At 37.5% G+C, this 26,848-nt stretch overlaps 1 protein-coding gene across 1 annotated transcript; it reads right to left on the bottom strand.

Annotated features, from left to right (window-relative positions):
• Positions 1-9,422: 9,422 nt before the first annotated feature.
• LOC136233254 (uncharacterized) lies at positions 9,423-12,172 on the bottom strand. Its single transcript, XM_066022867.1, has 3 exons — positions 11,947-12,172; positions 10,577-10,812; positions 9,423-9,913 (listed from the first exon to the last, which is right to left on the bottom strand). Exons 1-3 carry the CDS (start codon positions 11,999-12,001, stop codon positions 9,821-9,823), a joined length of 384 nt encoding a protein of 127 aa, XP_065878939.1. The 5' UTR covers positions 12,002-12,172; the 3' UTR covers positions 9,423-9,820.
• Positions 12,173-26,848: the final 14,676 nt, after the last annotated feature.

The following is a 26,848-nucleotide window of genomic DNA, read 5'->3' as shown; positions in this document are numbered from 1 at the left end:
CTTTTCATGGGATAAACTTTTCTTTTTAGGAAACTTTTTCTTAAAAGGCCTCTTTAGGAAATTTTTCATTTCAGAAAACTATTCATATTTTCCATTCACTTACGATTTCCTAGAGTGAACCTCAGTTTCACTCAGGGGAAACATCTAAAATAGTGTACCAACTTCCTATACAGTGTACCTCAGGGGAAACCAAATTCCTATGTAGTGTACCTTAGGGGAAACCATGGTGTAACTTAGGGAAAATCATAGTGTACCTCGTGGGAAATCATGATGTACCTTGGGGGAAACCATAGTGTACCTCGTGGGAAACCAACTTCATATAGTGGACATCAGGGGAAACTTGAAGTAAACTTAGGAGAACCAAGAGCTAGTTAATATTTTAACATGTTTTTTATGAGCCAATTGAAAAGCAGAAAAAATCAGAAAGTATACATATCAATCCATCGTGGAAGTCAAAGTGGAGGTTACTCAATATGGTGGAGAACGTAGATAAGTGGAAGCAAGCAGAAGTTACCTCCAACATCTATTAAAGGAAGGAATCACGATGACAACAACCAAATCAACAACTCAACACAACTACACAAAACTCTAGCAAATTATCTCTAGACTTCAGCATTTTTACAATTCTCGATTGTTCCATTAGATTTAATTTTCAAGTGCAAAGTTCATTCAAGCTTCCAGTACATTTTTATTTTATTTGTTGTTCAACCATTTTCTGTAAGGTCGGTATTGTTTTGATAATCGAATCTTTGGAATTTTACGGTCTCTTTATTCCATACAATCGTTTGAAATTAGAAGTTATTTAGACGCACTCAATATCATTTCATAGTTCGAGAATACTATAATTCTCTAACACGCCTGCAATTTCCCACAAAAGAGCCAAACAACAATTTTCAGAAATTTAAAAAAGATTCTAGCAATTTCAGATAATAGTACCTGAGGAGGAGGAAAACTGCAGATTATTTAAGTAGCATATTACAAAAGAAATAAATTGCAGATTAGACATATTAGGAAGGAAATCCATTGCAAATTTATAAGTGGCATCAAATGAAGTTAAACGCATACTTTAGCTGCTATTTCGTCTTATTCGTCTTATGCCTCTTTTATGCTTCTCCTCATTTTCTATGGTGTAAAAATATCCATAACCCTTAGCATTTAAAATAGTACAATTTTACCTACAATATTTATAGTTAAGAACAATTTTATCCCTAAGGTTGATAATTTGGGTTAATTTCAAACACTATTATTGATAACATCGGGATATTATCGCAAGGACCAAAAGAGATAATCGCCTCAAGTATGCCACGTGGCATAGGAAGCCGCCCGGAGGATCCCCCTGGGTTAGCTCTAAGAGATCCGCTGGCGGATCTCTATGGCGAATCTCTCCATTTACCTAAGTAACGACTAACCGTCAACTCGGCCATAATGATCATTAAATGAATCATTAATAGTCTTAACCCGCCAGGTTAAGAGTAACTTGTAATCGCCATTAAATGAGCATTAATGGAGACTCTCTAGTTACCTAGAAGTTACAAATCCATCAAACTATAAATAGCCTACGTCTAGGCTATCGAGGTATATATACTCTTACTCTTCGCTAAGCTTTGTCCATACAGTTTATTCTCCATATTTGTTACTGACTTTGGCATCGGAGTGTCCCCGGCCGATCCCAACGGCGCCTCACAGGGACGTGATCTGATTGGAAATTTCTCCAGTGTTATCAATTGGTGCGGTGAACGTGGAATCCTTGGTTAAATAAAGGATTTTTTGTTCACACAGAAACATCATGACGGAGGAAAGACGAAATTCCTCCTCTGAGATTAAATCACTGATAATTACACCGCCAAGTGCTGGTCGCACAGATACGACCACTCCTGAGAATTGTTATAAATGTCACAAGGAAAATGGCTACGCGGATGCTCGCTGGGGGTTGACTCGAAAAACCAAACGACTTGGTGGACAAGGTAAATTGGATCGATTTATCCAAATAGAAGGAAGAGAAGATGATAGACTCAAGGAGGACTTGATGAAAAGGAAGAGAAAAAACATAATTAAGGTCATAGCTGGCGGACCTGGTTATCAGCCAACGGCAAAGAAGGCAAGGATGACCACCCTTGAGAGAATGTCATTAAACCGCCCTTTTTCAGATACAGGTCAGAAGATTGCACCCCATGCGGACGCACTAGTTGTCACCATGAGGGTTGAAGGTTGGGAAATAAGGCGAGTAATGATTGATACGGGAAGTTCATGTAACATCATTACACGAGGAGCATTCGCCAAACTCAAAATTGATCCTGTCCGGGTAGAACCAACTGTGGTCGATATTTTAGGAGTAACTGGTCATACCATTCAGACGAAAGGTCAGGTTACTTTGAACTGCGAGCTTACTGGGGATGATCAAGTTTGGAGAGAAGATTTGGAGTTTTCGATCTTAGATGGACAATTAGCTTACAATATTATCCTTGGACGACCTTTTATCTCCGAAGTTGCAGCTCTTATCTCCATTCGCCATTTAACACTCTACATTCCCACGGCCAAGGGATCCATGATGGTCAAAGGTTGTCAAAAAGTGGCCTAAGAGACATATTCTGCATCCTTAATGATTCGCCCTCAATCTAAGGAGGAGGATGAGGAGGAACGCGTCACAATGGCTTTGGGGGAAACCGAAATGTACCCTGTGGCGGATGGGAAGCAGGTGCGGATAGCTAAAAGTCTACAAGGTGAGATCAGAGACGCAATCACCAAAGTACTTGGCGAAACTGAAGATGTTTTCGCGTGGAAGGATGAAGTACTCCCCGGGATTAGCCCAGACGTGATCACCCATAAACTCAACATTGACAAAAACGCGGTTCCTGTGGCTCAGAAGAGGAGAAACCATGGTCCGGAAAGGCAAAAAGTGATTGAGGATGAAATCGCCAAGCTCCAAAAGGCGGATGCCATCGAGGAGGTGCTTTATACCCAGTGGTTGGCGAACGTCGTACTAGTCAAGAAAGCTGGCGGGTCTTATCGTATGTGCATCGATTTCACAGATCTTAATAAAGCCTGCCCCAAAGATAATTATCCTCTACCGTGCATAGACATGCTTGTAGATGGAACTGCCGGTCACGCAATGTATTCCTTTACTGATGTAAAGTCTAGTTATCATCAAATCCCTATGGAGCCCTCGGATAGAATCAAGACCTCGTTCGTAACACATCAGGCCACTTATTGTTTCAAAGTTATGCCCTTCGGGCTCAAGAATGCGGGAGCTACCTATCAGAGGATGATGAACAAGATATTCGCGGACAATAAAAGTGGTAATTATTCCATCTACGTAGATGACATGATCATTAAAAGCACGACGGCAGAAAGGCATGCAGAAGATATAAAGGAAGTACTGGGCGTACTGCGACACCACAACATCAAGTTAAATCCCGAGAAATGCACTTTTGGAGCTACATATGGAAAATTTTTAGGATTCATGATCAGTGAAAAATGAGTTAGCCCAAACCCTGACAAAGTCAAAGCAGTTCTTGAGATGCAAGCGCCCCGGAACATCAAGGAGGTACAACGCCTTAACGGGCGTATCATAGCCTTGGGCAGGTTTATTTCTTGCTCAGCCCGTAGATGTCAGCCTTTTTTCGAAGTTCTCAAACAGCAAAAAGCATTCGAGTGGAATGAAGATTGTCAGAATGCCTTTGAAGGAATCAAGCGGTTCCTCACAGAACCACCTATGATGAGTCGACCTTTGAAGGGAGAAGATTTATACATGTATGTATCGGTCACGGATAAAGCCGTATGCACGGTCATGATACGGGAGGAGGATGGCCAACAGTTCCCAATTTATTACGTGAGCAAGGTTTTGAAAGATGCTGAAACCAGATATTCAAGACTAGATAAAATGGCACTGGCTGTTGTAACCACGGCAATACGCCTTAGGCCATATTTTCAGGCGCATACAGTAATAGTTCGTACCAATATACCAATGAGAAAAGTATTGCAGAAGCCGGACACTTCGGGAAGGTTGATGGAATGGGCGATCCGCCTAGGCGAATTTGATGTAAGATATGAAAGCAGGTCATCATTGAAAAGTCAAGTCCTGGCGGACTTCGTGAATGAATTCACTGATGAGGGGATATCTCATCCCAAACCTCCGTTAGAAGAATGGTCGATGTATACCGACGGGGCTTCATCGGCGGAGGGAGAAGGGGTGGGAGTTGTGATCAAGGGTCCCCATTACATAAAATTGCGGTACGCAGCAAAATTAAATTTCCATGCCACTAATAATGCTGCTGAGTACGAGGCCCTGATATTGGGTCTACGTATACTTCAAGAGATCACCCCGGAGCGGATCGTGATCTACAGCGATTCAAAACTAATGGTCAACCAAGTCATCAAGAATTACGAGGTAAAAGACGAGATCCTGGCCAAATATGTAGCAGAAGTCAAAAAATTGCTAGATAACCTTGAAGCTAAAGAAGCCAGATGGGAATTGGTTCACATACCAAGAGAATCCAACACAGAGGCGGATCAATTGGCCAAAATGGCTTCTTGTGAGACAAACTGGGCGGATCCGGACTGTCCCTTCGAGGTAAAAATGGCCCCGACATTTGTATCTGCAGAAGTAACCCTACTCACAACAGTGGAAGATGATTGGAGGACGGTTATCCGCCAATACTTGCTAAATGGAACATTACCTGAAGATAAAGAAGAGTCGCGAAGGATAATCAGAAGGGCAGCTTATTTCTCCTTGATCAACGATGGTCTTTATAGAAAATCCTTTAGCCATCCTTGGCTGAAGTGCATTCTACCTGAGGAGGGACAGCAAATCCTTAAGGAGCTACATGAGGGATCTTGTGGATCACACGAGGCATCCGCCACGATTTTGAAAAAATCCAGGTTAGCAGGTTTCTACTGGCCCACGGCCGAGTTAGACGCTCAGAGTTTGGTAGAATCTTGTCACAGTTGCCAGATTCATGCAAATGAGTCACACACCACCAAGCACATCCAAAAACCAATCATTGAAGGCCGTCCGTTCTCCCTCTGGGGAATAGACATTGTTGGCCCATTTCCTCCAACTCGCCGGCAAAAGAGGTATGTAATAGTGGCGGTGGACCATTTCACCAAATGGGTGGAAGCCGAGGCTGTTTCCTCCATTACAGCGGAGCGGATAGTGGAGTTTGTTAGGGACAACATCGTGGGAAGATACGGCATTCCACATACTATTATCACCGACAACGGGACACAATTTAACTGTGGCAAATTCAAGGCTTTTTGTGAGGGATTGGGCATCCTGAACAGATTCGCTTCCGTTTATTATCCTCAGTCCAATGGAATGACCGAAGTAACCAACCGAACGATTGTAAAAGGGATAAAAAAGAGACTAGGAGAACACGACAAAAAATGGGCGGATCAGCTTACGAGTGTTTTATGGGCCTATCGTACAACTCCTAGAACTGCTACAGGAGAAACGCCATTCGCCCTTTCTTATGGAGTGGAGGCCGTAATCCCAGTTGAAATACAAGTCCCCAGTGATCGAGTGGCCTTTTATTGCAAAGAGGACAATGATAAACGGTTAAGGGACCGCCTAGATCGGGTTGAAGACTGTAGAAACCAATCCTATGTACGCATGGCAGCGTATAAGCAGCGGATTGCCTCTTATCATGACAAAAATATCAAGCTTGTGGATTTGAAGATGGGGGATCTGGTGCTTCGTAAAGCTGATAAAATCCAATCTCGAGAAGGCAAAGGCAAGTTAGGGATCAATTGGGTAGGTCCATACCAGATAGTGGAGAAGGTTGGACCAGCCACATTCAAAATACAAGATACGGAGGGCAATACGCTACCACGCACGTGGAATCTCCAAAACCTCCTCAAATACTTCGTCAGAAAATGAAGCACGCTCACGGTCTTGAGTACTCTTTTTTCCTTTAGCAAGCTTTTTTTTTCCCATGTGGGTTTTCTTGTTAAACGGTTATCAAATGAAGCTCCTTTATAAAAGACCTATTCGCTGTAATAAGGTGTCTTTTCCATTAATAAACATGGTTGATCAACTTTATATCCTTTACTGTTGCAATTTCAGTATGTTACAAAGAGAACATCCCGAGTTCTCTACATTCACAATAGATCCGCCACTAGGCGGATCATGGTCACCGATAGAGTTAAAACGATCCTTGGACGCAAGGTCTCTACACTCTCATATCCTTCCCAGAGAAGGATTTATAAGTCCTGCGGGCGGATCATTTCACCTCAAAGATATGTAACAAATTGAACCCCTGGGCAGCTTTACTTCCTCCAAGAAGGAATAGAACAGCTTCAAAACCTTCACAAAGGTTCATATAATGGAGTATGGCTGGCCACCTACTCCAATCTTTAAGTAAAAGCGGAAAAATAGGGTTATCCCCTTTCTTCTTCGCCCTCACTACTTGAGGGTCCTCCTCCACATTCATAGATTCGCCACTAGTAAAGATACCACCTAAGGAACAAAATGCTCACAGAAGCATAGAACGGCGCGCAGAAGTCCAAAAGCCCTGAAGGACTTTAAAAGCCTTTTGAGGGGGCTTCTGATAACATCGGGATATTATCGCAAGGACCAAAAGAGATAATCGCCTCAAGTATGCCACGTGGCATAGGAAGCCGCCCGGAGGATCCCCCTGGGTTAGCTCTAAGAGATCCGCTGGCGGATCTCTATGGCGAATCTCTCCATTTACCTAAGTAACGGCTAACCGTCAACTCGGCCATAATGATCATTAAATGAATCATTAATAGTCTTAACCCGCCAGGTTAAGAGTAACTTGTAATCGCCATTAAATGAGCATTAATGGAGACTCTCTAGTTACTCTTACTCTTTGGCTAAGCTTTGTCCATATAGTTTATACTCTTACTCTTCGCTAAGCTTTGTCCATATAGTTTATTCTCCATATTTGTTACTGACTTTGGCATCGGAGTGTCCCCGGCCGATCCCAACGGCGCCTCACAGGGACGTGATCTGATTGGAAATTTCTCCAGTGTTATCAATTATAAAACGCCAATATTTTTGTTGCTTATTTTACACAAATTGCATATCAATTCGTTCTAAAAAATGATTTCATGTTTTTTGTACATTTTTATTTTATTTGTTGTTCAACCATTTTCTGTAAGGTCGGTATCGTTTTGATAATCGAACCTTTGGAATTTTACGGTTTCTTTATTCCATACAATCGTTTGATAATTAGAAGTTATTTAGACGCACTCAATATCATTTCATAGTTCGAGAATACTATAATTCTCTAGCACGCCTGCAATTTCCCACAAAAGAGCCAAACAACAACTTACGTTTAACTTGATAATTTGGGTCAATTTCAATTTCAAACACTATTATAAAACGCAAATATTTTTGTTGCTTATTTTACAAAATTGCATATCAATTCGTTCTAAAAAATGATTTCATGTTTTTTGTAATTTAATAGTAGAATTAGAGATTAATATTTATAAATTCGGTTAATTTTTTGAATTTTTTTATCTAATTCGTACACAAGACGATATATATTTTTTTATTTTTTCACATCCCAACATACGTTTGTGACAGATAAAATGACACATGTGTAAAGTGTAAATGACAAGATTCATCCCAAACATAATCAAGAACAAGAATAAATTTTCTCCTTCCCAAAGCTTTTTCGATTTCTTCAAGAATTGCATCTCTATTTGTTAAGCCCCCATTGTTCCATTTCTCCTAAAATCTTTTGATCATCAAACTTTTCAGAAACACATACCCATATTCTAACTTTTCAGAAACACATACCCATTCCACCCATGTTAATAAGATCTAATTATGGTTCTTTCAGTTTTTTTGGATCTGTGTTTTTTGTTTTATAGTTTATTTCCTTTTTAATGAATAAATCGAATTAATTGTCATCGCTCAAATGACCACAGATAAAAACATCAGTAAAATACAAAAATAATAGAATGACGTCATGGTTTCTTTTCAATAGGCGAAGAGAAATTTGTTAAATATAGTAATATATTCATATTTGACGCAATTAAATCTACGAACATGTATGACATACTTTTTCATCTCCCAAGACAAAATGAAATTATACCATACTGTAGTAATTAACATTTAGGAGTTTGGAACCAACCCTAAACTTCTATTGAACTTCAGGAAATTTATACAGAATTACAAACATCAATTACAATTGACTTCCATAACTTCTCCTAAACATAAGCAATGACTGAATAACTTCTTCTAAATTCAAATAATTAAATAAAACATTACCTGCTAATAAATTAACTAATGCACATTTCCAACACATACACACATACATATCATAACCACATCATGCCATGGCCAAGAGCTATATTCATTAATAGTTTCGCCCATTGTGTGTCCGCAAATGCTTAATCAGCTCAAGAGCTATATGCAATCAAGAGCACGAGAAAACAAACAAACAAACAAAAAATGATAGATATAACCGCTAACCACAATTAAAACATATATTGTAACTAGTATTAGAGTATATATTGTTTTATCATTTATCTGTATCAACAACACAGTTAGTTTCCTTGATTCTAGCCTAGATTATAGGGATTAGTAGTTCACTGTAATGTGGACTGTATACTGTATATATACCATTTTACAATCAATAGCAATCACTGAGAATTCATATTCTTATAAGGGAGAAGTCCGTGTTCTTCACGTCCCCTCTCGATATCAAATCGCTGACATCTTCACTAAGGGACTACCAGCACCACTCTTCGATGATTTCCGCAATAGTCTCAATGTTCGCCCTCCGAACCTATCGACTATGGGGTGTATTAGAGTATATATTGTTTTATAATTTATCTCTATCAACAACACAGTTAGTTTCCTTGATTCTAGCCTAGATTATAGGGATTAGTAGTTCACTGTAATGTGGACTGTATACTGTATATATACCATTTTACAATCAATAGCAATCACTGAGAATTCATATTCTTATAACTAGAACACTTTTTAATATCTCACAAGAATCTTAAATCGCATGATCATTTGTTCATACTCAACGATAACGATAAACTGATCAACCTCCATACCGCAATATATAGCCATTACCTGATCTAATTCTAATTGAATTTAATATAGCAAGCAATAGAACATAGTTATTAGAACTAAGGCGGAAGGGGTCCTGGACCCAATGAATTTATCCAATAAATCAATTACTACCCTTAAGGAAGCCATATTTAAAAACGGCCAGCAAATGAATAGTTGAAGAAAAAATAATCGAAATTTCAAAAACGGAGCTGTTTACTATAATTAAATTTCCAGAGCATGATATATTCCATAAATATATAAAGAGTACACAAGGAAAGATGAGAATCAAAAGTTGTAGGCACAGGCACAGGGGCCAAACCAACATAACAAGTAGAGATTAATATCAGCTAATAACATTTGAAATCATTAAAAATATGAATCAGTTGCAATCTCATCTATTAATCTTCCTTCCCATTAATATCTTATCAATACAAAACAATGTCATCCAAGAAAAATCAAAAAAGAAACAGGATAATGCTCTATTTTTTTCACTATGATGAATCTCTCCAAATTAATATCAGAAAATGAACAAAGTAGGCTAGGCTAGGCTACGGTCTGTGGGTTATATGCTGTTATTTCAGCATTGTATTGTAATGAAATGGGGGAATTTAGGCTATCTATAGCTGTTCAATGCGAACCACTTGGGTACTTGTATTTATGCGGTCTGTGGATAATGCTCTATTATTTTCACTATGATGAATCCTTGCATGTATAATGTAATGTGAACTAGGGCTAATTCTATTCTCACTTACCGAAAATCTAGGAACATTTCAACCAATGTCATTGCATCTATTGGCACAGTTCATGAACTCTTGGATGATTCCTTAAGTTCATTTCCCAGAAATTTCTCTTTTTAGGCTCAAGGTTGAGATCCTTTCTTAGCTGCAAAAAAATATCCACTCAAAATCCATTGCCAGGCAACTTGTTTCACCAAAAATCACCATAAAACGTGATAAAAATATGCAAAACAATTTATTCAAGTTAATGAAAATTCGTAGAAATACCTTATTAGTAACCATGTGGAACAAATAGGAATGAGAATGAAGGGGCATGGGTTGAAGATTCATGACCCGAAACATTTCATGAAACAAAAATTATAGAATCATGACCCGAAACATTACATACAAGTTTTCAGAGAATTTCAAATCCGAAACATTTTGGAAACTTAAAAAGATTGGAAATCAAAATTCCTGTGCAACATTGGCCTCAACAAGTAATTTCTATGCTTAAGTCTTCCATAATAACACAAGACATTTTATTCAACTCAAAAACAACTATCAAAATCAAATAGTACTTTAACGAGAAGATAATGAAATATATCTGAGAATTCAAACATCATTTAGTTATCCATTCGATTTCAATCAAGTGAAGAGCAATGAGAAGGAAAGAGGACAAACATTGCATATATACAATGCTCAAACAATCATACTTATACTTACTACTGAGAAACAAGTGAAATATGTCGCATTTTTAACTGCATCCATTCAATTTTTACTATGATGCATTTTCACTCTATTTCAAGAAAGAGAGGAAGTAGCAAATTACTCCGTAGAGAGGCGGAACTGCAATCACTGATGAGAAGAAATTGGCGGTTGGCATAAACTCGAAGTGTTGAAGTGTTGCAGAGGTGTCTCCGTACCTTTTGCTGGTGCAACCACACTTAACTTCAACGTAATCGCTTCCTCTAGCGTATCCAACCATCTCTTTTATTTTCTCCTCCCCAAATAATGTTTCACTCGCCTTTGATTCTCTTTCCATCCCTCTACTTCTATCTTCTGCAGCTGCATTTTTATATATAATATAAATTCCAAATTAGGAGGTCATTTTTGTGAAAGCTAACAAACAAATTAAGTAAACTTCTACCTTCTAAGTTAAGGTAAATTAAGACCTCATTAACTCTGCATCGTTTTTGTAAAGAAGACTGTTTATTCAATATATAAAACATTATGAAAAATGTGATATATATTATAATAAACAAGCCATTTTATAATTAAAATAAGAAAACATGTTAAAAATATTTTAAAATACCAATCCTAAAATATGATCTTCATAATTAAAAACGAAAAATAATAAAAAAGACGATTATGAGATTTCATGGAAAATTCCGTTATTTTTTTCCATATTTTCCTTTTAAAGATGTGGAAAACATCACAAAATTGTTTTCCCAAGTGAAGGTAAAATACAAATCTTGGAAAACTAGTTTCTAATTTGCTATTTAAAACTTTTTGCAACAAAAAATTTATCCGCATTTTCCAATTTCGTACAAAATGTTGCCAATTTATCTGTAACAGAACAAGACCTAATTAACTTTGCATCACTTTTGTAAACAACTAATGCCATTTTCCACTGCTACTAGTCTAAAAAAGTGTTTGACAATCAATGTTTGATGTAAATATTCACTCTGACAACTGAGGTTTGATGTAAAATTCAAAATATTCATTTGTCAGAGCATGAAAATAGTTAATCGACCACCACATTGTCATCATTACATTGAACTATCAAATAGCCAATGGTGCATACATACATTTATTAAAATAGGTTGCTTTAATTTTCAAAATCTATGGCTAGTCCTACATTTATACCAACTAAAATTGATTTTCGATAAGAACGATAACTTAAGCAGGAGACATAGATGAACATAAAATGTATATAATCCTCTCATCTATAAATTCACTCGTCAAAATTCAGAGGGTCCTATAATCAAATTTTTTCACCTTAAAATTATATTAGGAACCCAAAATTAAAATGACTGAAATGAATGTTTAAATCCACCTACTTGTAAGTTAGTTAGCCTTCTGATGCATTTTATTGAAACTTAATTTGGGGGTGTTAATTTTCAATTTGCCAGATCCATATCACAGAACTCCGATTAAAACATGAAATCCAATAGAGCAGAAGTACAAGGATTTACTTACCCAGAAGTAGCTGGCCGGATTTAGCGAGATTTCCGATGATTTTGTATGGGTTCATGACTATCAGTTGATCGTCGACTCAATGGCAATCCCAATCGCATCTATTAAAGTTTACACAAATGCTTAATTGTTCTCCGGCAGCGAAAAGGAGGGGTGGGTTATCGCACGGCGGCGGAGAAGACCCACCCTTCAAAAGCACTTTCTTTCTTTGGATACAAACTAAATTAGGTCTTGAATTTGTAGGCGTAAGAACAGAGTGACAGCTCATCTTGATCTGTCAAACTTATCAAGTTTTCATATTTTTTTTTGATAAGGTACTAAAATTGGCCTAAGGTTTTTAGGAAAGTACCAATTTAGGCTCAACGTTCAAAATAACATCAATATAGGTTTAATGTTTACAACATAATATCAATTTAGGTTTAACTTTTACAATATAGCATCAATTTAGGCCTCACGTACAAAATAACACCAATATAGACTTAACGTTTACAAAATAATACGAATTTAAGTTTAACGTTTACAAAATATATCCAATTTAAGCTAAACGTCACAATTAAATTAACCATATTATATTCTTTTCCTATTAACTTTATATGTTATCTTTTATTTAGTTCTATTTTCTTATTTATTATTATACAATTAATTAGTATTCTTGTCCATTAAAACCATATATTTGCTCATGTAATATATGCAAACTAAAAGTAATTGAATATCCATAATATTTCGAATACTGACATTTATCAGTGTTCGAAATATTGTGGATATTCAATTACTTTTATTTGCATATATTACATGAGCAATGAAATTTAGTATTAATGGAATCATTCATGAAAAACAAATATAAGATCTTAATGGGCAAGAATACTAATTAATTATATTATAATAAATAAGAAATATAGAACTAAATAAAAAGATAACATATAAAGTTAATAGGAAAAGAATATAATATGATTAATTTAATTATGACGTTTAGTTTAAATTGTATATATTTTGTAAACGTTAAGCTTAAATTCATATTATTTTGTAAACGTTAAGCCTATATTTAGGGATGCCAACCGGTAGTATACCCGCGGGTACCCGACACTATCCGACCCTAATGGTACTACCCGTACCCTGTATAAAAGGGTATGAGATCAAAATCATTACCCGTTACGGTAATAGGACCGGTATGGGAATACCCCCTAGGGTACCCGGTACCCGTTACCCGTCATAATTTTTTTATATATTAATAAATATAATTGTTTTTTAGATGTAAAACGTGAAATTTGAACTTCAATCTTTTGTTTTTTAACCATTGAGTAATACTACTAACCTATTTTATTCTTATTATTTAAGGTTCAATTTGTTCAATTTTTAGATAGATGATTTATTCAAATTATACTTTGTTAAATTTGTAATATTTTTGTTTTATTTATTGATTCTTAACGAGTAAGGGTACCCGCGAATTAAACGGGACAGGTATGGGATGCAAAAAGTATACCGTTAGGGTAATGGGACGGGTATGAGTAATTAAAAAATAAAAGGGTGAGGGTTTGAGATTGGCATTACCCGCGGGTACCCTACACGTTGCCATCCCTACCTATATTGGTGCTATTTTGTACGTGAGGCCTAAATTGATGCTATATTGTAAACGTTAAGCCTAAATTGATATTATGTTGTAAACGTTAAGCCTATATCGGTGCTATTTTGAACGTTGAGCCTAAATTGGTAATTTCCCAAAAACCTTAGGCCTATTTTGATACCTTATCCTTTTTTTTCTCTAATATTTAAAATCTATTTATTAATTACACTTTATAAATTGGATTAATGTGCTAAAAATACCCCTAACGTTTTGGGTCATAAGCAATTTTATCTCTAACATTTAAAATGGTACAATTTTACTTTTAACATTTGTAGCCAAGATTTAACGCTAACATTGATAATTTGGGTCAATTTCAAATACTATTATAAAACACAAATATTTTTGTTCCTTATTTTGCACGAATTCCATATCAATTCGTTATAAAAAAAAGATTTCATATTTTTTGTAATTTAATAATAGAGTTGGAGGTTAATATTTATAAATTCGGTAAATTTTTTATTTTTTTTATTTTTTTCACATCCCAACATATGATTTGTTACTGATAAAATGATGCACGTGTGAAGTGTAGATGATAAGATTCATGACTAAGAAAACAGTTTTATGAATTATTTCTCAAATTGATCCAAATTATCAACGTTAGAAGTAAAATTGTTATTGGCTACAAATGTTGGGGATAAAATTGCACTATTTTAAACATTAAAGAGAAAATTGCTCCTTACCCAAAATGTAAGGGTAAATGTTAGGGTACCCTTATAAATTATAACCAATTTCACCTTATGCTAGGAGTGGCAACATTATAATGTGTAGTTAAGAAAATAACTCATGATTTCTATTCAACTATTTTTATTAGGGACAATTACAAAACTAGCATATTTGAAGGTGTTAGTTTTCTTTTCAAACTCCTTCTGAAAAACTAACCAAAACTAACATATTTCATTAAATAAATTCCAAGCTTGCCCTCGTCATTAACATTCCGCTCTCTAACACTAAACATTCAGCAGCCAGTGTTGAGAAGATCCAGTAGGAGCACTAAACCACAAGCATGGACATCAGATTTTGTTGCCAAAATCACTACTAATGCTGGTCCTAGTAAACAGAGGATGGAGATGCCAGATTTTAGTGACAACCATGCTGTTTTTTTGCTCAATGTATCCAAGATACCAGAACCTGGTTCATATGCTGAAGCTAGCAAAGATACAAACTAGGTATATGCTATGAAGATGGAGATAGAAGCATTAGAGAAGAATGAGACATGGAGTATGTGCAAATTGCCAGCAGGCAAGAAGGCAATTTCTTCCATGTGGGTACTAAAGGTGAAGTATAAAGCAGATGGGAGCTTGGATAAGTACAAGGCAAGATTAGTGGCAAAAGGGTACAATCAGAAGTTAGGCATTGATTATCATGACAGTTTTGCACCAGTAGAAAAAGTAGTCACAGTAAGGATGCTTATTGCTTTAGCTGCAAATTTTCAATGGGAAATTTACCAAATTGATGTAAACAATGCTTATTTGCATGGTTACATTGAGGAGGAACTCTACATGGAGCCACCAGAAGGTTACAATGCAAAGCCAAGAGAAGTCTGCAGGTTAAGAAAGTCAATTTATGGCTTGAAACAAGCTGGGAGACAGTGGAACAAGATGTTCACAGATATTCTTGTGAACATGGGTTTCCATAGGTCTATTCATGACTATTGTATGTTCACTAAGAGGGTTGGTGAAGACTTGATTGTGCTGGTTGTCTATGTAGATGATGTTCTTATGACTGGAACTTCAACAAAAATGATTGAAGAAGTGAAGAGGGCACTGTATAAGGCATTCACGATTAAGGATCTGGGAATTGCTAAATACTTTTTGGGAGTAGAGTTAGCAAGATCAGAAAGAGGCTTTGTTTTGTCTCAACAAAAATACATAGTTGACATGATCAATGAGGCAGGACTACACAATGCTGAAGCAGTTGCAAGTCCTTTGCCAAATGGGGTGGATTTCCTGGAAGATAGTCCACAAATCACTAATAGTGATCAATACAGAAGAATAATAGGGAAGCTATTGTACTTGGGATTCACTAGACCAGACATTAGCTATTCAACACAACAATTGAGTCAGTTTTTACAAAAACCTACACAGGTACATTTCAATGCAGCACTACACGTTTTGAAATACCTGAAAGGTACAACAGCTATGGGATTGCTATATCCAAAGCAATCTAATATTGCTTTAAGGGCATTCTGTAAGAATGATTATGATGATCAAATACAAAAAGAAAATTTGAGGATGAAGGGCTTTAGTGATGCTGACTGGGCAAGATGTAAGGAAACTAGAAGATCAGTGGGTGGGTATTGTATTTTCTTGGGAGATTCTCTCATCTCTTGGAAGGCCAACAAGCAACCTATTGTAAGTAAGTCATCTGCAGAGGCAGAGTACAGGGCAATGGCAACAGCCTCTTGTGAAGTTAAATGGATCACATACTTACTGAAAGAATTACAGCTAGTAGTAGAAAAGTCAATACCTTTATATTGTGACAACACAGCAGCAATACACATTGCTGAGAATCCAGTCTTTCATGAAAGGACTAAGCATCTAGACATTGACTGTCATATAGTAAGAGAACACATACAAAGTGGACTACTGAGCACTCCATTTGTAGACTCAGGGAATCAACTTGCTGATTTGTTAACTAAGCCACTCAATTACAAGCAGATGCTACCATCAATTGAGAAGATGGGCATAGTTCAATTACAGCAGATAAATAAAGTCAAAAAGTGAAGTTTTTTTACAGAACAATTGCAGTTGTGAAGAGCGGGTGTTGAAACAGATCACACAACAATTGTGCTGTCAATCCACGCTGTTAATTACTAACAGATTTTGGTTTATTTCTAGTTAGTGTGAAATGTCTATCTTACCCTGTAACAGGCTATATAAGCAATTGTAATGTTTACCACAAAGATAAGAGAAAATAGACACTTTTGATTCTCTCGATTCTTTCTATCGATTCTTGTTGAATAACAATATATAGCAAATCCATATTCATTCCACTAATATCCCAAACGGCCTCTTGTGGTTTATGCATTAATTTCCAATACATAATCATAATCAATTACTCAGATTAACAGCACACTGAAAAAATAACATAAATAAATGAACTTTTGGCAGGAGGGATCAATCCTCTCTTCTCTTAGACGTTCGAACCGATCCCTTAGAAGGGCGCAGCAAGCCTTTACATAATTCAATACAAAATGAAGCACTTTGATAGATTATATGCAGGAACATTTAATGGAACAGGCTGAGGTCCCAATGAATCCTAATTGAAGCACAAAGAACACAATAACCATAGGAGTTCATTAATTTTAGAGAAGTAAACTCATAGAAGCAATTTATCGACAATCTATAGAACTTGGAACTTAGACTAGTAGAAATAATTGACGACCTTCTTGGCTTGGTAGTGCCCCCAGAAGTAGTCATTCATATTGAGTGGCGAACTGGGTAAACAATTCTTGTGTGTTTGCTTATTTTTCGTTTATCGTAATTTCAATTATTCCTAACAATTGGTATCAGAGCGAGGGTAATTAAGATGGGAGACGGAAAAACCCCTGTGGAAAAATTCGATGGTTCGGATTTCGGTTTCTGGAAGATGCAGATCGAGGATTACCTATACGGTAAAGATCTGTACTAGCCTCTGGGTGAGCAGTCGGAGGATATGTATGATGAAGAGTGGAAGCTATTGGACAGAAAAGCGATGAGCGTTATTCGCCTGTCGATGTCCAGGAACGTGGCGCATCACATGGTGAAGGCAAAGACCACGAAGGAGATGTTGGAGATCTTGAGTTCGTTGTACGAGAAGCCTTCTGCGGCAAACAAAGTTCATCTGATGCGGCGACTGTTTAATCTGCAGATGACAGAGAATATAGCAGTTGTGACGCACCTGAATGATTTTAATATGACAATCACTCAATTAAGTTCTGTAGAAATTGATTTCGACGAAGAGGTATTAGCCCTAATTCTGTTATCTTCTTTACCAGAGAGTTGGAGCGGCACGGTTACTGCCCTAAGTGCTTTAGCAAGGAAAGAAAAACTTAGGTTTGATGATGTCAGAGACTTGATTATAAGCGAGGAGATTCGCAGGAAAGAGTCAGGTTCCATATCAGGATTAGCCTTGAATGCAGAGAATCGGGGCAGGTCAGATCGCAGGTCAAAGCAGAATCGTGGCAGGTCTAAGTCCAAAGGGAGAGGGAAACCTGTGAAGGACAAGAGCCACATCAAGTGCTGGAATTGTAATGAGAATGGTCATTACAATAGTGAATGTAAGGCACCGCAGAAGGAGAAGTCAGTGAATTCAACCAGCGAGGATTTTAGTGATGCATTGATTCTGAGTAATTCAACTACAGAAACAGCAGTAGAAGCCCTGGTATTGAGTGTAAGAAGTCCTCTGGAGTCTTGGGTATTAGACTCAGGAGCTTCGTTTCATTCATGTAGTAGTGCAGATTTGATGGAAAACTATACCCCTGGGAAATTCGGAAAGGTTTATCTTGTTGATGATGAGCCTTTGGAGATTGTAGGGAAGGGAGATGTTTTGATCAAATCCCTGAATGGATCTGTGATAAAGCTGTCTGGAGTAAAGCATGTTCCTGGCCTAAAGAGAAATCTGTTGTCAATCGGGCAAATGGATGATGAAGGTTATTGTGTAATCTTTGCAGGTGGTGCTTGGAAAATGACCAAAGGAGCCATGGTGGTTGCCCGTGGTGAGAAGGTTGGATCGTTGTACTTAACAGACAACGTTTTCAATAGCATTGATGTCGTGAGGGAGAATGTCAATGCAGATTTGTAGCACTGTCATCTTGGTCACATGAGTGAAAAGGGGATGAAAGTGCTGTATTCAAAGGGTCTCTTGTCGGGTCTGAAATCTGTTGATCTTGGGCTGTGTGAGGATTGCATCTTTAGGAAGCAGAAAAGGGTCAGTTTCTCTAAAGGTGGCAGAACCTTGAAGAAAGAGAAGTTGGAGTTAGTTCACAGCGATCTATGGGGTCCTGCACCTGTGAAATCTCTTGGTGGAGATTTGTATTACATGACCCTCATTGACGACTCCACCAGGAAAGTGTGGATCTATTTTCTGAGACAGAAATCTGATGCTTTTGATTCCTTTCAAAAATGGAAGGCCCTGGTTGAGAATGAGACAGTTTTGAAGGTAAAGTGCTTGAGGTCTGACAATGGTGGAGAGTATGAGCTTAGGGAATTCAAGGAATTATGTGCTGAGAATGGAATTCGCATGGAGAAGACTCTGAAAGGAACTCCTCAGGAGAACGGAGTTGCAGAACGAATGAACAGAACTCTGTATGAGCGTGCTAGAAGCATGAGGCTGAAGTGCGGACTTCCGAAGACGTTCTGGGCAGAAGCAGTTAACACTGCAGCATTCTTGATCAACAGAGGGCCTTCGAGTCCTTGGAGAGTGGCATTCCTGAAGAGGCTTGGAGTGGCAAACAGGTAAATCTATCCTTTCTACGAGTATTTGGATGTGATTCATATGTTCATATTGCTCCCCTTGAGAGAAGTAAGTTAGATGCAAAGTCTATTAAGTGCACGTTTATTGGATACGGTGGTGATGATTTCGGATATCGGTTCTGGGACAGTCAGAACAGGAAGATTATTCGCAGTCGGGATGTTGTTTTCAACGAGCAGATAATGTATAAGGATAGTCTGGGCGCATCTGATACCGGTGATGCAGGACCAGAGGTCGTGGAACTAGACATCACGAATTCTGGTGGGAGCAAGGAGGTAGTTGTGGAGGAGACAGTTGTGGAGGAGGTAGAAGAACCTCAAACTCCACCGGTTACACTGCGTAGATCCACTAGAGAGCGTAGAGCACCTGACAGGTACACGCCTACAAGCAACTACATGCTGTTGACAGATAGTGGTGAACTAGAAAGCTACTTGGAAGCATCTCGTGGAGAGGATGCGAGCAAGTGGAGGCTTGCAATAGATGATGAGATGGATTCCTTGATGACCAATGGCACCTGGGAACTTGTTGAGCTTCCAAAGGGTAAGAAGGCTCTACAAAACAGGTGGATTTTCAGAATCAAAGAAGAGGCTGATGGTAGCAAACGCTACAAGGCAAGGATGGTCGTGAAAGGCTTTCAGCAGAGGTATGACATAGATTATACTGAAGTTTTTACTCCAGTGGTGAAGCTGACTACTATTCGTTTAGTGTTGAGTATGGTAGCTGCAGAAGGTTTGGAGCTGCAGCAATGTAAAAACAGCATTTCTTAATGGGGACTTAGATGAAGACATCTATATGAAGCAACCTTAGGGCTATGAGTCTGATAATGCTGAGCTTGTGTGCAAGTTGAACAAGAGCTTGTATGGTCTGAAACAAGCTCTAAGACAGTGGTACAAGAAATTTGACGGATTCATGCACGAAATTGAGTTCGTGAGGAGTGAAGCTGATCATTGTTGTTACTTCAGGAAATTGAATGAAGGCTACATAATTTTACTGTTATATGTTGATGATATGTTGATTGCAGGGTCGAGTGCTCGAGAAGTGAGAAATTTGAAGAAGCAGTTATCTGAGCGGTTTGCTATGAAAGATCTCGGAGAAGCTAAGCAGATTCTGGGCATGAGGATTGAAAGAGATAGGAAGGCTGGAAAGTTGTATCTCTCACAAGCTGAGTATATCAAGAAGGTATTGATTAGATTCGGCATGCAAGATGCCAAGCCAGCTACGGTTCCTTTGGGTAGCCATTTCAAGCTATCTAAACATGACTCACCCAAGAGCAGAGAAGAGCGAGTCCAGATGGAGAGAACTCCGTATGCCTCAGCAATTGGCAGCTTGATGTATGCAATGGTGTGCACAAGGCCGGATATTGCACATGCTATGGGAGTTGTTAGTCGTTTCATGGGAGACCCTGGTAAGAAGCATTGGGAAGCAGTAAAGTGGATTTTGAGATACCTGAAGGGAACCACTGAACATGCCCTATGTTTTGAGGGCAAGAAAGTTATGTTGACAGGATATGTGGATGCAGATTTGGCATCTAGTGACCTTGACAAGAGAAGAAGTACAACCGGATATGTCTTCACATTGGGTGGTACTGCTGTCTCTTGGGCTTCAAAGCTGCAGAAGGTGGTGGCTTTGTCTACTGCAGAAGCTGAGTATGTTGCAGTGACTGAGGCTATTAAGGAGATGGTATGGTTGCAGAATTTCTTGCGTGAGTTGGGAAAGGAGCAGAAGGATCCTATTCTGTACAGCGACAGTCAGAGTGCCATTCATTTGGCAAAGAATCCCGCCTTTCACTCAAGAAAAAAAGCACATAGAGTTGAAGTATCACTACATACGGCATCTCTTGGACAGGAAGATATTGCAGTTGATGAAGATTCCAGGCACAGAGAATCCTGCAGACATGTTGACTAAGGTTGTAACCTTAGAGAAGCTGAAGCTATGTATGGCTTCAGCTGGCCTTGGTAATTAAGTTAAAGGCATGGCACTACCATCAGAGGACGGATTTAGTCTCCAGGTGGGAGATTGTTGGACTTATGGAGACTAATATATATAGGCCCAACTGAAGCGATGGGCCCAACTGCAGCGATGGGCCCAACTGGGTATTAGGGTTTCAGACGGTTAGGGTTTCAGGAGTATAAATGTAACCTCTTTCTCTGTAATCCGTATCTCATTCATTATAGTAAATTTCCTGGCTTGGTAGTGCCCCCAGACATAGTCATTCATATTGAGTGGCGAACTGGGTAAACAATTCTTGTGTGTTTGCTTATTTTTCGTTTATCGTAATTTCAATTATTCCTAACAATATCAAGATAACCAAACAAGCTAAAATTTGCACAATTACCATCACTTTCCCACAAGTCAACCATAGCATAAAAAATCAAAACAAAATCTCAATCTCAAATAAACTATAATTAAAGAACAAGCTCTAACAAAATCGGTTGCACACAATTACCTTAACATCTTTTGGTTCAGAAACTCTCTGGTCTCACTCGAACAAAAGCGTCCTTTTGGAGTATATTGTCACAGCAGAGCACCTTTTCTCTTTGTTTCTCAATAATCTGCCTTACAGAAAGGTCTGGAATTGATCGACTCAAACAAGGCTAAGCATTTAAGCAAAACAAAATGAAGGAATAAAGAAGGTGTTAGGTTACCTTTGGATTTGTAGACCAAGAAGGGACTCCCCCTAGGAACTTTGGATTTGCACAAGTCGGATAAGCTGATTTTTCTAGTAATTGAGTATGAAAATACAAGAATTCAAATAAGAGTTTTACATTCAAGTGCAAGAACTCACAAACAACTGATTATATTTGACACTTCACTCCAACATGTCAGACTAATTACATCAAACATAAGAATTTTTTTGCACGTGAGAGTATATGAAAACATTCCATGTAATTGTTTGGCAAACACTTGTTCACATTTTATAATTTACTGCGAACAAGTGAAAGAACCATAATGATACCTGATTCACATATATGTTTTCAAAACAATTGATTGCATGTTTCTATAATGAATGTATCAACAACAAAAATCTATCTCTGCAATTACAATAGAAAGCCTTCAACAAGAGCCACCAAACAGAATCAAATACAGCAAATTCATCCAACTAATATCCCAAATGGACTCTGACTTGCGAGACATGTGAAAACTCTACTTTGATTCTTATGGTGTCCAAAGAATGCAACCATTCAGATTTACTTTCCATAAGAATGGGGCAGCAGTTCATGTTGAGATGCGTTAAACTGTCGAGGCGTTGTATGATTGTAGCTGTTGATGGACACCCGATATGCCTACAATAATCCAGAGAAAGGGACTGAAGTGACTGAAGATTCGTCAACCATTCTGGCAATGCTCCCATAGTTGTGAATCCCATTATCTTCAATGATTTCAGGACAGTGAGTTGTTGAATTTGATTTGGTAGAAAAGACATTTCACGAACCGAGAAATCAGATCCCCATATTTCTAACTCTTGAAGACATGGTAGGTCTTAGATTCGATTCAGATAACGAAAATCGTCCAACTCCTCTGAAAATGCACCAATACTTAAATTCTGCAGCTGAATGAGTTTGCACAATATCTCCTCCGGAAAATATCTCAATCTTTTACAACAATATATCTCTAAGGAGGTTAAACAGCTTACCTGCCCTAAATCTTCAGGAATAAACATCAGCCATTTACATCTTCTTAAACTCAGTTCCTTGAAGATGAGTTAACTTTGGACATCCAACAATTGATAGACTTGTAAGAAAGGCAAAGGACTGCTTCTTGTTAGTTAAGAGCCTGAGTTCCTCACAATCTCTGATTTCTAACTTCACAAGTTCAGACAGATCACTCATTGGAAAACCTGTCAATTTAGAACAAGCTTGAATGGACAAATTTACCAGAAAAGGAAACACAACAACCTTATTGCCATCCGATGGAGAGCTCCATTCAGTCAAATTATCCATCCGGCTTATGGACAATGATATCAATGCTGGAAACAACCTTAAGCATCCAATGCTACTGCTTTCACTGTCAATCCCATAGAACTCCTTACCTATGCGCTCCACTTTTCCCATGTGATTCATCTTAAGAAATTTAAGATGAGGAAGATCTCCAAGACGAGGAAGTTGTAGACAGTTGCAGCACCTGGACTCTTCATCCTCGACATCCACGATGGCCATTTTTCTCCCATGTAATACTTAATCTTTATTCTTTCTATGTTTGGATGAGGTACAAGGCCTTCCAGCAGTTCCTCGTCCTTTGAACTTCTGTCATTTGCTCCATAACTCCATTCAAAACCAAGTCCTCGTATTTCGGCTTTCCCCTGCAAATTTTCTCTCTCAACTTCTTTCTTATTACCCACCTCCTCAAGCCTCGTTATTTTCAAGTCCCCATATAGTTTGTTCAAGCACTCAAGTTCATCAATACTACCTCCCCAGTCACGACCCACAACAAAGAATAGCAATGTTTCAAGACCATTTAGCTTCCCCAAACCAAATGGCATCTAGTGCTCATAAGAAAAAGCAATATGCTTTAAACTGACCAGATTCTTAATCTTCTTTCTAGGAAGATTGGTAAGTTCCTTACATTCAAGAAATTTCAGAGTTTGAAGATTGCATAGCTCGGTGATGGATTCAGGCAACTCTTTGATGTTAGAATTTGAGACATCCAAAGATTGAAGATTGCGGAGCTTAGTGATTGATTCAGGCAATTCTTTGATGTTGGAATTTGACACATTCAAAGTTTGAAGACCGTGGAGCTTGCTGATGGACTCAGGCAACTCGTTATAGAATTTGAGAGATTCAAAGTTTGAAAATTGAAGAGCTTGGTGATGAATTCAGGCAATTCTTTGATGCTAGAATTTGAGAGATTCGAAGTTCGAAGATTGTATAGCTTGGTGATTGACTCAGACAGCTCTTTGGTTTTAGAAATGGAGACACCAAGATATCTCAAATGTTTCATTTTCACGATTGATGATGGAAATTGTAGTTTCAGCGCCTCATCGCAAGCGACCCTAGAACCTTTGACGACACGACTGTTTTGGGCTCGGGCCCAATTGAGATCACGATGCATTTTCGACAGGGTCGGCACCGGAGAATAAGAGTCGCCACCCAAACAAGGTTTGGGAAATGTTACCGAGATTCCTTGCGGGAAGCAAGCGGGTTCGGGAAATTTGGTACACTTTGGGGAAGGCTAATATCCTCTCGGAAGAAGATATTAAGCACCCCCAAAATGCCCACCGGCCTCCTACTTAACATTACGAGTCTTATCAGGGTAATCACAGTATTTCTTTAGGTTTAAAATTCTTTTAAGAAAAGCTTGTTTTGTTTTGTATGAAAAATAGCACGAATAAATGAAAATTCTCAAATCAAGTCAAACAATTATACAAAATGGTTACAAATTTATTCGTTCTCTGATGTTGGCAAGGGAGGGGTCTAACTTCGTTTGCAGGTTTCTTATTCGAGCGGTATTTGAGCGAATTGAGAGTAACACAAGTAATTAAACTCAGGGAAAAATTTGGGCTAAAGTTTGAATGACTCTTATGAGAGCTTTTGGACATGGAATTTAGCAAAACAAAAGGCTAAAGTCAAGTTCGAGAACATGAAAATGAAAAAGAGGCAGATTGTATAAAAGCTACAACAGAAAAAGTAAAATGATTTTTTGTCAGAAGAATGACTTGAAACAGGTGGACAGAATGTCAAAAGCCTGTACGGATTGTTTAAAAGAATTTGAAGTGTAAAGATTAGGCAGTAAAATTGGTTTTGGATCAGAACCAACAAAGATTAATACAATGTGCATTGCCCTATCAAGTAAACCCGACATTACCAATGCCTAACAAATCATATTCGGTATCAACTGTTGCAAAAGCTTCAACCTTTTCGAGGCATCTGAGGGCATGTCAAGGTCTAGGCAACCAAATCCATTTTCAGAGCCGCCTCAAACTACACCCACCTTACTTTCTCAATCAAACATTACAACATATGGTAAAGAGTACCAGCCAGACTAATGGCAGGTTCTCTCATATGCCCCAGCATCCAAACTTGCAACAGCAGCAGCTTGACAGAATGTCAGAAATACCTGCACATATGGGATATGCAACTTAATTCAAATCCACCATTATGTTGTTTCATTGCTTAAATAATTGTTGAAAATTTTCATTATCTAACAAATTTGACAAAATCAACCCAAAAATTGCTAACCCTGAACCACATTGGATTATTTTGAACTTAATATCATCATGTTGCAATGTATGTGCCTAATGAAAAATATTTAGTGGTGCACAAAAATGTTGGACAATTCAGGTTTAATACAAATAATTACTCAATTAAAAGAAGGATATCAATTATTTTCAAAATATTTATTCCAGCATTTATACCAAGTAAAATTGATTTTCCAACTTATGTGGCAGACATAGATGCACAAAGTCATACAAACTGTGGAGAAGGTAAAATTTAAAATTTTGACATTAAGAATTCCAATTAAAATATAAAATCCAACAAAGCAAACTTAGAGAGATTTTGTATGGCTTCATGACTATCAGTTGATGGATATGCTGATTTAAGAATCAATACGTGATCGAGTTGCAGTATGTAACCTAATCGCATTTCATCAATTCCATCTTTGATACTCGGGGATCGAGCTCTCTCGGACAGGGGAGAAGACGCACCGCTCAAAACCTATCAATGACTAGGGTTGCGCTTTCTTTCGATGATTCCTTTGTAGGTGGGACTACTTATAGATATGTCACTTATTGAAAGACTTCAGTGTTACTTAGTCCTGATATATTAATAAGTTTATTGGTCACATCGATTATTGGTCTTTATCTAAATTGAGTGAAAATTTTCCAATTGGGATAAGTCGAAAATCAAATGTGATTAAATAATAAATTAGAGCCAAATGTTAAAATTTTGGATAGACCAAGTGTCAAATAGTTATTCAAACTCTTATTAGAACCATATTTTTAAAAATTAATAGAAAATAGTATTTTAAAACAATATAGGTTGGTTTTTCGATCTAAGTATTGAAATTTTGTCTTGATTTTCAATGTACTTTTGTTAGATAAAACAAAATTAAGTTAATGAATGTCAATTTATTAATTTGATTTTATATAAATTATATTTCGTAATTTGTGTAAAATACACTGGAGTGACCTATATAATGGGACAAAGGAAGTATCAACTATTTTCATTGGTTTATTATCTAATATAAGAAAATCGATATGAGACTCTCATATGAACCATATTTTTTGTCTTATTATTATTACTACTATTATTAAGGTGAATAATTATAAGGTTTTGTGTTTTTAATTTTCATTATGTTATTTTAAGATTTTTATATTTTATCTTAATAAACTATTTAGTCGTATTTATGTTAGATTTTATTTATCTTTCTACTATATTTTTTCTTTTAATATTATATATATACATATATATATATATGATATTAAAAAAGTTATGATTATATTGTATGCAAAATTATTTTTGTTAAAATTTACAAAAATTAAACTATGTTTAGGGCTGAGCTTGGTAAGAGATCATTTAGGTCTTGTAGGAGTCTAAATATTTATTTGATGTTTTTTTAGAATTAATTATAGAAATTTGAAGATGGATGTTATCCGGGAAAGAGAACATGACCTAGCAGCCACCATATCCTCACCTGCACCCAACCATGGTCTCCCAGCGCCGCTCTCGGATTCTTCGGATTCTTCTTTCTCCATTGCTCACCTATTCAGTCGATCCTCTTTTCTGAAACATGCCAGCGCTAGTCGCTCTGTTTCCCGCAACCAAACCGACACCCCCCCCCCCCCCAATCTCAGGCGGTGCCTACAAAATCTTTTTTTTATTTTTGAAGTATTTG

The sequence above is a fragment of the Euphorbia lathyris genome, chromosome 6, assembly GCF_963576675.1.
Source record: "Euphorbia lathyris chromosome 6, ddEupLath1.1, whole genome shotgun sequence".
Taxonomy (NCBI): Eukaryota; Viridiplantae; Streptophyta; class Magnoliopsida; order Malpighiales; family Euphorbiaceae; genus Euphorbia; species Euphorbia lathyris.
The sequence above is the reverse complement of the archived record's forward strand: the minus strand, read 5'-3'. Positions and strand labels throughout refer to the sequence as shown.

Bases quoted from the DNA above. Each gene is read 5' to 3' on its own strand.
- LOC136233254 (XM_066022867.1), bottom strand. From the start codon at position 12,001: ATGAACCCATACAAAATCATCGGAAATCTCGCTAAATCCGGCCAGCTA. The intron at 10,813-11,946 runs GTAAGTAAATCC...ATAAAAATGCAG, and splicing joins ATCCGGCCAGCTACTTCTGG to CTGCAGAAGATAGAAGTAGA. The intron at 9,914-10,576 runs GTAATTTGCTAC...ATTTTTTTGCAG, and splicing joins CAGTTCCGCCTCTCTACGGA to CTAAGAAAGGATCTCAACCT.